We start from the raw sequence: 12,130 nt of genomic DNA, 5'->3' as shown, positions 1-12,130 counted from the left end.
TATTTCTATGTGCATATGTTTGTGTGTTATATAACACACATTATTATGCAAATTAATATAAAAATAACTTAAAGTAAAATTTGTTTATTTTTGTTTGCACGTTTCCCTTTCCCTATTTACTGTGTGTTAAAATGACGTCGTTTAATGCTGTTTCATTTAGCGCTAAATGAGGTCTTACTCTTACTGTATTTTTTTCAAACATTAAAAAATAAAATAGAAATTTGCATTTAGAAGAGGACTGAACATTGTTATGTAACTTGAAATAGTCATCATCTCCCTGAAAAGGTCTATTTTCAGTTAATCTTTCAGAAATCCACACACACACCATTTTTTTCTCAACAACCTGTTTGTTGAAACTAATGTTATATATAGTTTTTGTATAGTTAAGATTAATTGATTTTTTACGAAATTTTGCAGTCAACACTGACATATTCAGATGATGAAACCAAATTATAATCTAGCTATATTACTACCACAATTATTAATTAAATGCTAAGAAATTTTACACTAGAGGCAGGTATTAGGTGCCATCTCTTGCCAAATTTAGTGAGAGATGGAACCTAATTCCTGCCTCTAGTGCCATCATCTTATTATACGATATTAATTTGTTACTTGAATTAATTTACATTTTGTAAAAATGTACTTTACAAAATAATTTACGACAAAGGAATGAAAAACTCTGTGAACTTAGAATATCATAATAGAAATTGAAAAGATATACACTGAGATGCCACTATTAGATACACTCTTGCTTTCACAGAAACTGGATGCCTACTACTTTGCAAATCATACTAACATAGTTTTTGATATAAATGCGACAGACCAACCTTTCATTAATCATGCACACAACCATATCAATAATAGAGAAAAGAAAGGATCTAATAAATTTTCATCCATTATTAAGCCACATTCAAAATGTTGGACAAAGTATTTTCTAAAATGGTATCACTATTGAACATTTTACATACCACAGTTTCAAGGGTATATTGAGAATGGTTAACAAAGAGAAAACATCCATTCGAAAAAATATCATTTGTTGATGAGAGGTTGGAAGAAGATTGTTAAAATTATGAGATTGTATTCTGTTTGCTTGCACAAATCACTTCGACCTTAGTTAGCAGAATAAAATATTGCAATGGGATCATAAGCAGCATCTTGTCACGAATGGGCTACAATAGCCAAATGGCAATTTGGGTACCATTGCCTTCAACAAAAATCAAGAGAGCATGCCTCCTATGGGTAAAACCGGTGTGGCAAAGTTGATAAACAAAAAAGCCAACTGTGACAAATTTGCAACATGTGACTCCGACTTTACCCTTTAATGTGCCACACTGCAATTCCTTTTATAAGATACACCACATCTTAATTAACAAATAAAAAGTGGCTATTATGAAAAATTCATTTAAATTTAATTACTTTCAAGAAAAAAATTGAAAACACAAAAAACAATTTGAATGACATAATAAATTGGTCTGTGAGATAGTTAATTTCCTATTGATGGTTGACTAAACTGAAGTACAGTACATTGTAGAATTTTAAAATATGAAATTTGGAAAAATCGATCATTTTGAAAGACGGCTGCTATCGTGGCCCGAGAACTTAAACCAGTGAAAGCTGAAACAATCCTATTAATTTGTTTTTCCATTAACTGCAAAATGTAAGATCAGTATCTGACTGTTTTAAGACCAAATTATGTTACCAAAGCTATAATAGTCATAAACAACTCAAAAGCAATAGAAGTGCAGTGAAAAAATATTTAGTCAAATTAGATATCTATGGATGTTTTACTATAGTAAAAAAAAAAAAAAAAAAAAAAAAAATACAAGGATGGATGTAAAAAAAAAGTGGCACCAAGTTATGGCACCCTAATTAAAGACAAAGTTTTCCTTGGGTGCTTCTCTTTCATAAAGATATGGTATTGCTTGAAGCATCAAGCTTAAGCATTTACTTTCCTGACACCATCCCATAACTAACTACAAGTGTTCAGTGGTTTTATCCACTTGGCCAAATTAATAAAAGTTATTTTCAGAAAGTATAGAGCACGAGATAGATATTTATAGCAAAATATTGTGTAACTTTAATTCATCAAAGTATCTGTTTTCTGAGAAATTTCTTTAGATACTAATTAAAAAGTATTTTTCTTATTTCAAATTTTACCAATAGTAAACTCTGGCAACTCCAACCTCGAGTCAAAATAATTTTATCAATTCTGACTCCACCCAAAAACATCAACTCTGGTTACTTGGACTCCACGACACTGGGCACAACAATACCAGAGTGAGACCATCAAGAATTGGAAAAAGTTGTTTGATCTGACAAGTTAAAGTTCTTGTTTGCATCATGATGATGGAAAGCTCAGAATTGGTCAGAAACAACACTAATTCTTGGTCCCTACCTGTCTGGTGACAATTGTGCAAGCTGTTGCAGGTGGTGTAATGGTATAGGGAATGTTCTCTGGCACATGTTGGGTCTCTTGATATCAATAGAGTCACATCTGAATACCACAAAGTAATCAAGCATCATTGCAGACCAAGTGCATTCTTTAATGTTGACAGTTTATTCTCAGTCAGATGGTTACTTTCAGCAGGATAATGCACTAAGCCCAAATCTAGTCATTGTCATCTTCATGGAACCATTCATGACTTCACTACATCGACCTGCTCAGTTCCTGGATCTAAATCTTATTGAACACTTTTGAGACGAGTCGAAAACAACTGTTCACTGCCAGCCCATACCTCTGTCAAATCTACAGCATCATGACACTCATGACTGTACAGTACATCATTCCTCTACATATCCAGCATCTCGTTGAATCCAGATGTTTTGAAGGCTAAAGAATGCTCAACATGCTACTAAGTAGGTGTACCTAAGAAAGTGGCATCTCAGTATATGTTATGGATTAAGTGGTTGATATGGACATTATAAACAAATGCCCCTCATTATGAATAATGACAAACGTCGAGCATTGTAATAAATTTCACATTCTTTATCACAATTTATCACACTGATTGGTCGATACTTTGCCCAACAGATGTTAGCAGTATTCGTGACTATTATTATGTAATGTGTGTTGATTAATAGAGTTATATTACATTAACATAAGCCATATAATATAGGGGTTTTTTTAAAATGCTTTGAAATAATTCACAGTAAATAATTCTTAACAAAAAAATGGACATTTTTGAAAACCAAAGAAATGTAGCTTTATTAGATTGACCAGACATTATGCATAAAGTAGTCAGTATTTATCAGGCTGTGTGATCATTTTAATCATTATTCATAATGCCCTATTAATCACTTGGCCCAAACATTTATATAAAATATGATATATCGTTTTATGAAAAAATTTAATCATAAACTTCCGATAATATAATTATTGAAAAAAATTATCAATTCAATTAATTTCATAAATATTTATTTTTAGTGATTGCCGCTCTTGTCATTCCTATCGTGATAGTATTAATTTTGATCATTCTGATGACGGTTGGTATCATCATACACCGTAAACGAAAATGGTAAGAAACAATGATTGCTTTAATTGAAAAACTTTATTTTATAGTATTTAACTAATAATCAAATTGTTCAACAGCCGACCATTTATGCATGTTAGAATGCAAGATAGTGCTAATTTAGAAATTAGCAATCCCATGTATATGAGAGAAGAATACGACGAAGCTACCGAAGCACTGAACTCTTCATTTTCTCTTGACCCTGACAAGGTAAAAAAAAAATCCTTTTCTATATATTTTTTTCTGGTATGGTCATTTGATGATAATAGTTGTTTTCTGTTTGTCAATTTTCACGAAGTATTACGTATATTTTTAGACATTTTCAGACTTATAACACCATGCCTAGGAAGCTACTATCTATAAAACACACATAGCGAGTCGAGTGAGCATCATCATTATTATCTGTGGCCTCATCCAGCTGCAACCCAAATTCCTTCCCTTTTATTTTTTCAATTAACTCATCATTGAGGTCCTCATTATGTGCTGTATTCTGTGATCGATGGTGTTATTGGACAAAGGCACTTTTGAAAGCTGCTTCCCAGCAGACTGTAGAATGATTATGAGGCTTCTTACATTTTGCAGTTCTATATGCCACCTTGTAAGATGCCTGCTTATAAAAAGTACCTTTTTCTTGATTTAACTCACCTTTTTCGTAAAGTAGTCACAAGATTTAATGACCATGCTATGATGATCGCTTTCTGAACAGCATTTCAACTTACTTGGTAGAATGCACTCTAGTGCCAAAACTTTCATACACAGTACAGTGCAGCCTCTCTTCACCATTGACTTCTGTCGATGTAAAACCAAAGTTCAGATAACTGTCATGATTGTAAATATTGAAACTCTTCTTCATAATCTTTCCATCAGTTGACGGTGTGCCTGCTTCACTGTCACAACACTTATACAATTTCAGAAAACTAAACACTGAAATCGCGTGAAACCGACAGCTATTTATATATGAACACTAAGTACCAAGAAAGTTTGACAAACTACTAAAACAATTAAGAAAATTATTGCAGAACACCATTTGGTAAACATTTGTAGATGCTTCTGCAAACAGTTATTACTGAGTTAATGGTTTGCACCAGGTCTGCTAGATTTCAATTCAATGCGATAAGACATGACAACTAAAGTAAAATTATGAAAATTTTATATTATTTCGTGGTGCTGCAGCGCACACTTTGGAACCTCTGCCTTATCCACTTTATTACATTAGGGTCTACTTGGGCAACATTTACTTACCTCAGTCTGTTGACATAAAAAAAAAATATACGAAATTACTTTTAAATTCCACAACACTACCAACTCCAACTTTGTAAAGTAATATATATATAATTCTTTTTGGCAGGTTATGTTTTAAAATGAAGCAGGTTTTAAGCTTTTATTTAACTTAGAATCTATCACTAAACTATTTCCATGGAGATTTTTATTTTTGAACATGCAATAATCTTTCTTGTTTGATATTTTAGAAATTGCCAATTTTGTAATAAAGTATTTTCATAAAGTAAATATTTAAATGTAAACAGTTAATCATCATATAATGAAAAAAATATGCTTAATTATCTATAGGCAACCAATTTTGCTAATCCAGTTTACGATACTTTATACTCCGGAGGAACCGGTCCGGGCGAAGAAAAGAAAGGATTGTTACACGGCGACAATCTCCACGTCGAATATTACGACGGTCAAGCAAATGAAACCGAACCGGGTAGAAATCATCCTTTAGCATGATACCGCTAAATAATAGGATCAAATTACCGGTTACGATTCTCAATCCGAATAGAAACTCATTGTCGACAGCTAAAACTAGTTGAGTAACTTCTGGCAGCTGCTGAAGAATTACTTTCAAAATATCTAAATTGTGTAATATGTATATTTAATTACCATAGAATTATATTTTATTCATTCTTATACTATCGATTCGACACCAGAACAGGTGTTTCTGGTATCTGTAAATAACTATAATCATAATTTAGAGATTTCCTGCTTAAAAAAAAAATTGTTTTTTTTTAAAAATAAGAACCGAAAATCAATTAGGGCAGCTATATACAACAATTTCCAAATAATAATTTATAGTGTCTTCCGTCAATGTCCAAAAAACTAAGTAAGTAAATAAACGACAACATAGTTTCTTAAAAACAAAATCTTCCACATATATTTATTGGAAAAGTAATGAGGAGACTGCTCAAGGTCATTAAGAACTAGGAATTATGCATAAAAGTATATTGTTCCTCGAAAGATGGTACGCACAAAAAATATTCCAGTACATTGAAATTGGATATCCATTTAGAACAAAACAGGTAAGAGACGAAAAAGGAACGAGCAGTTTTAATTTGTTACCAAGTCACTACTTTTAGTGGCTAAAGTGCAACAAAGACTATCTCTATTTTAACCCATATTTTGTAGTTTATAAAATAAATGTATATCAATAGCTTTATTAATTATAAATTAAAAAAAAAAACTTCATCAATAAGGTGCCAAATGCCAGACGTCCACTTGCCATCTTAATTATTGTGATTAAGCTTTTTGTTTTTTTTTTATGGCCAATATATTATAATAAATGTTTTATCAGTGTACAGAGAAAGATGCTTAATATGTATTAATGTACTTTTTTGTTGCATTTGTCTGTCATTGTAAATTGTGATGTGTATTTCTTACTGTGATCAAATATTGCTCTTGTGATGTAAGTATATTTGAAAATACACTGTGTAGAACGTCAGATTACAAAACAAATTTGTAGAACTTAAAAGAGAGCGGTCGGACATAACCAATACTCACGATCAAAGCGTACGGTTGTGCCATAAAGAAGCGGGTAAGTGAACCTGGATAAAAAAAAATTTAACTACAGGTAACTACCTACATAACTTGCATAGCTCATATGTTGTGAAATTATGTTTATAATAGTATTCAATAAAGTTACTGTTCTGATGAAATTGTTCTAATTCTGAAAAAAAAAGAAGTCATTTTTCATTAATCTAAATTTATCTTTTATATTAAAAGATTATGTAACATTAAATTCAGAATTCTTCCAATCTGGTCCATTTTTGAAGTCATTTTTCATAGGGAACAAGGATTTCTCATGGAATTCTGTTGACCATAATGTAAATATTGGACATCAGTCCAAATGAAAAGAAATTCTTATACAATTGATTCTCAAAAATCCAGACTACCAATGACAACTTATATTTAATTCATTTCTCTTCTTGCCTTTCGAATACTTTCATTGCAGTGTTTAAATTTGTTTTTTTTTTATTCAAGAAAATACCGAATTTATTTTTTTGCATCAAATATATTTAATGGCAAATTATGAAATATTATCAAAGTTATCATTTGTTTCAGTCTTTGGGTTTTAAAGAAGTCTGGATTTTTGAGAACGAGACCATTTTATTTATTAAATTAATCGTCTATAGTCACGCAGCTTTCATAACAATAATTAATTTTGTAATGCAAATATATTTGTTGTTATTGGCCTAAAAATTGTTTATTAATTTTTTTAAAATGTTGCAATTAATTTTTCCTCAAAGGTTTTTGCTTTAAATTTTCTTTTAGTATTTAAAAAATAAAATGTATTATTGTAAAAATTGCAAGAATAAACTATTGACTATCTTCTGAATTTCAATTGTTTCGCCTGTGACTGATTCTCGTCGACTTCGTGATTTTTGGCTCGAATTTCTAGTTTCAATCTATACCCACAGTATAAGACATTTGTCAAATTTACCATAGGCTACAACCGAAAAGTGGACACTTACGTGCTTTTTTTCATAAGCTAAGGCCACAGTATCCGTAACATCTGTTCAATATATTACATTAATTCATACAAAAAAAAGGATGCAATCACAATACAAAAGACACCAAAGACGACTGTAAATCGTCACTAATCACTTCACTATCAGAGTAAGAACAAAACTTAATTGAATATCACCTTGAGAAAAACATGCCAAACTAACTTAAGCACTAAATTCTACCTTTGCTAAGGGGGTGTTATATTGTAATATTTCGTGAGCATCTTCGGGTGGTTTCGTCAAAAATAAAATCTTGCAACTAAGGCAAATTTAAAATCGGAGATACGAACCATCACGAATACTCCAATGCAGTTTTTCCTGCCTGATTTAATTTAAAGATGGTGACACGAACAATCTTGTCGTCTTGGTATATGGCAGTTTTATACTGTTCTTATTTACCCGTGTTTAGTTCACTAAATATTATAGTGTGCAAAAGAAAAATAGCAAATAAAAGCTTCTAGTATTGAGGGTAATAGTTAGTATGGCTGGAAAGATAGAAAAGTAGAAGAAAATGAAGAATTTAGAAGAAGTGAATAGACTGAATCCTGTACAGTTGTTGCAAATTTAGCAGGGTTTCCAGCATGTTTAATATGTCAAGAAAAGTTTTCTAACAACAAAAAGTGAAAAGGTACAAAGGCAGTTTTTAAATAAACATGAAGCATTTGCAAACACTTATCAAGAGGGAGAAGAAAGAAGAAAGGCAGTAGAAAAACTTCAATGTAAAATGAACTTAACGAAGCAACTCGTGTTGATGGAGTGTCGTCAGGATGGCGAGAGGTGCAAGTGACTTTTCACTGCAAGATTCTTTGGGTAGAGTGTGCGTGTATAGCATTGTGCACTGCAGTTTTTGTATTTTCCCTGGTTGATTGGGTCACTGGTACACAGGTAGGACTTAGTTTAGTAGCATTAAGCCCAGGGTGGAGGTAGTTTCGCTTCCAGGTGAGGTGTTGGCACCGACAGTGGCAGTGCCTCACCTCGATGCAGAAGGCCTTCGGGTCTTTCTCCAGCTTGCTGAACTGGATAAACTCAGTCTAATTAGTTTGGACATCCTGTTGGACCACCTATATATGGTCTTTCTGGAGGGGCGCAACCTTCTCCATCTTTGCCCAGTAGAGCTATACCAAGCACTCCAACAGCACTTACCCCAACCATCGACTCTAACAGACGTCCGGTATGCTAGGGGAGGCTTCCTCATCTTAAAGTCCCGGGATATCGGAATGGTCAAGACAGCTCTCCAACTCACTGACTTGGCTGGGATCCTGGTCCAGGGTTGTCTTGCCCTGGACAGCACCCAAACGTTGTACCTCCTTTCTGGAGTTGATCCCTCCATTTTTGTGCAGGAGATTCTCGAGGCCTTAATGGTGGCCAACCACCTGGTTATAGAGGTCCGTTGCTTCACGTGTGTTGAAGGCAACTTCCACCACCCGAGCCACACAGTCTATTTTTCAGTGGCAAGAGCCACTGAAAAATAGACTGTGGCTCGGGTCAGTGGCGAGAGCCACTCCGATCCCCTCAGTTAAGCTTTATCATCAACGTTTCTCATGTGAACGCTATGTCCTATGGCCGCACCAATGTGCCCACTGCCTGTCTTATGGGCAATCAATCAATTTTATTTGCTGCACAAAAAAGTGCAACACCGGTACCACAAAAAGCACAACCGGTTGTCTTTTGGCCACTCCGAGAAGACATGTTGGGGGTGCCGTTGCTGCCATCAGTGCGGGGAGGATCACAACCCGGCCCTCTGCACTAAGGCTGCATCCGCTGTGGGGAGATCATAGCATCACCTCCCCACAATGCCCGTTATATCACTGAGAAGCCAGCCTCCTTAAATTATGTACTCAGCACTGCTGCTCTTATTTGGAAGCCAAGCTCACTCATCGGGACCATCCCAAAATGTATGCACAGGTGGCGTCTGCCGACACCCTTCCACCACCACAGGCCTGCTGTCGACGCCCTCAGTGCAGCGAACAGAAGCTGGCAGGCTGGCCTGACGATTTGCGGGGATTCCAATGGACCTTGCCCAATCACTGTCTATCCTTGAAGAGGCAGTGGAATCCCTTCGGGAGGAACTGTGCACCATTCAACAGGCCATCTGTCCAATGGACCAGGTTCACACTTCACAGTCTGGGATGTTGGACCGCGCCTTAGAACAGATGTTGGCAGCATGCAAATGCCCATCCCATAAGGCTGATACCCAGGCAGCCCCCCGCAGGTAAAAAAGATAAAAGAGCCAACTTGCCACCAGAGAGCCGCTTTCACACTTTCAGACACAGTTGAGCCCCTTTCAGGGGAGGAGGCCCAAGGGGCCCCAGGTTCATCCCACGATCAGTCTCTGGAGGAACTATCTCCCCTCACTCCAGTGGAATTGGTTAAAATCCATCGGCGCCCGTCCTCTGCCCAACACCTCCATGGCTAGGTGGTCGCAGGGCCAGCATAACCTACGTATCATTCAGTGGAATGTGCGGGGAGTACGGGCAAAATGCGACCTGATCCTCATGGCGGAATGGTTTCCAGACACCGATATTCTACTATTGCAAGAAACTTGGCTGGGGCCATACACTATTTTTGAGTTACCAAACATCACGTTTTTTTGCTCGGACCGTCTGTCTGGCTAGACGGGGGCCTCATCATGGCAATTGCAAACCGGTGGCCAGCCAGCCATCAGACCCACGGGGTTACAGCCAGGGGCTTGGAGAATCAAGAGTCTTTGGTTTATGTCACATGTAGGCCCTTTCGGTAATTAACATATATGCCCTGCACAGTCAGATATCTGAAGAGGCCATTAATGAAGCTTCCCAACATAATTACAGGCTGCGCTTGATAGGGGGTGACTGGAATGCACACCACTCCCATTGGGATGCGGGTTGCGCACACACGGATGGTGCGGGCAACATGCTTTTCATTTGGCTCACAACAGTGGATTATGGCTGCCTCAGCACAGGGGACCCGACAAACTTTTATTATGGTGGCAAGTTGGTAATTGACATAACATTTTTCTCGCCTGACCTTCTGGGTTTGATAGTGTGGGGAATGCTCAATGACACCCTGACAAGCGACCATGCCCCCATCGTAATGACCATGGTGATGTTGGGTGCCCCTCCTGGTCCTGCAACTCCCCGCATTCAGTACTGTATGGATTGGACCTGGTATACAAACCGCTGGTCTTAGCCTCGACCCCACCCCCACTTATGGCAATCTCCTCGAGACAGTCCGAAAGTCAATCTCTGATGCCACTGAGAGCTCCCTCATCCCTCCTAAAGGGCTGTCACCATGGTGGACTCTCCTGTAGGCACCTACGGGCAAAAAAGTGGCAGGCCTTCAATGTAGCCCGGAAACTCACGTCACTCACTTGGTGGGGCATATACAAAAAGCTGAGCGCGGAGCTCCGTCGTAGTATTCATAACTAGACGTGAGTGGTGGAGCTGTACTTGCACCAGGCCCCTAACCATGTCCACGATTTACAGGATCTTCTGGCATCTGCACACACTGCCGGAGAGCATGAAGGACCACTTTGTCCTCACGATGCCTATGGTACTCGTTACGCCATGCTAAAATGTGGAAGAACTGTCGACATTTTTTGGATACTCCGCCCGCATGGGTGTTTTGCGCCCCTCCTGGAACACAGCTGACCACAGGCTAGCTGCAACAATCTGCCCTTTACATTACAGGACCTTTCACAAGCACTTTTCTGGATTAAACCCACTATGCCTGGCCCTGATCACATAGCAACCCAGGCCTTAAAGATGCTACCACCAGAAGGGATTCAAATCTTACAAGACCGCCTTAACAAGATACGGGAAACGGGTATGCCCCCAACTGGAAAATTGCCACAATTGTGCCAATCACCAAGCTGGGGCAACCAACGATGACTGCTAGTTTGTATCGCCCAATTTCTCTCTTCACATATTGCAAAAATGTTTGAAAGGATGGTTCTGCATTGTCTCCAGTTCCAGCTGGTCTGGAAAAAACTCCTTCCACAGGCATCACTTTGGTTTCCTGCCGTACTGGAGCATGGAGACGGCCCTAGTCGTGCTGCATCGTTACATTGCAGTGGCCCCTGCACAACACAAGTGGACTTATCAACCTCATAAGGTAACTCTTTCCCCTGCTCCACCACAAGGCACTACAGGGTTTTAGAGACTATGCCTTAATCATGGCCTTGGTCTCTTACCCGAAGGTAGTCACTGACTCTTTTGTTTTTAGTTGGGGCGCCGAGGGCATCTCCTGGGCTGCCATCTGTCCTCTTGGCCCCAACTCACTAACTTTGCATAACTTTTGTATATATGTAGCCTATGCTGCATTTAAAATTTTTGCTCTGTCATATAGCTCACATAGAATAAACGTTCAGACATTAGAAATAGGGTACTCCTCCCTAGAAGAAGGAGACACCCTGCCCAGTGCGTCCACTGAGCTCATAGATCAAATAGATCTGTAACTTTAACCATCAAATCCTTTAGTTTCATTAGGTTTCCTTTACTTGCTGCTAGCATTTGAAGTACTTGTTCAGGCGGCTTGGACCAGTCGACTTGGCCAGCCCCTCGGCGGAAATCCTCTGTAAGAGGACAGTCAAGTACATAGTGTCTCGCGTCGCCACGAGGACACCCACAGGAGCAGCAACCATCTCCTTGTCCAAAAATGGACTTGAAGTGGGGAAACCTCCCGTGTCCGGTCAGTATCTGCGTCAGTAACCTACAACAACTCACTGGGGTAAGGCCAACATCAGGCACGAAGGCGTGGGTTGACCTACCTACTGTACTTAGAGTTCAGCTCTCTTGCCAACTTTTCATTGATCGCTGCAGTAGAGTACCTTTTATGTATGTTGCTGAGGGTTCCACCGTC

General features: G+C 37.9%; 1 protein-coding gene across 6 annotated transcripts in view; it reads left to right on the top strand.

Annotated features, from left to right (window-relative positions):
• Nucleotides 1-7,122, top strand: part of LRP1 (LDL receptor protein 1) — a 271,088-nt gene extending 263,966 nt beyond the window's left edge. For 5 of the 6 annotated variants that reach the window (XM_067267543.1, XM_067267545.1, XM_067267547.1 and 2 more), the window contains 3 exons: nt 3,425-3,515; nt 3,587-3,719; nt 5,079-7,122. In XM_067267543.1, coding sequence (XP_067123644.1) covers nt 3,425-3,515; nt 3,587-3,719; nt 5,079-5,240 — 386 coding nt within the window. In that variant the 3' untranslated portion in view covers nt 5,241-7,122. The remainder of the gene's footprint in view (nt 1-3,424; nt 3,516-3,586; nt 3,720-5,078) is intronic. The other variant, XM_067267544.1, reaches the window with a different exon arrangement.
• The last annotated feature ends 5,008 nt before the right edge of the window (nt 7,123-12,130 follow it).

This window comes from Centruroides vittatus, unplaced genomic scaffold (genome assembly GCF_030686945.1).
Source record: "Centruroides vittatus isolate TY-2023 unplaced genomic scaffold, ASM3068694v2 contig_3060, whole genome shotgun sequence".
Taxonomy (NCBI): Eukaryota; Metazoa; Arthropoda; class Arachnida; order Scorpiones; family Buthidae; genus Centruroides; species Centruroides vittatus.
This window is presented reverse-complemented; position numbering and strand designations above follow the sequence as displayed.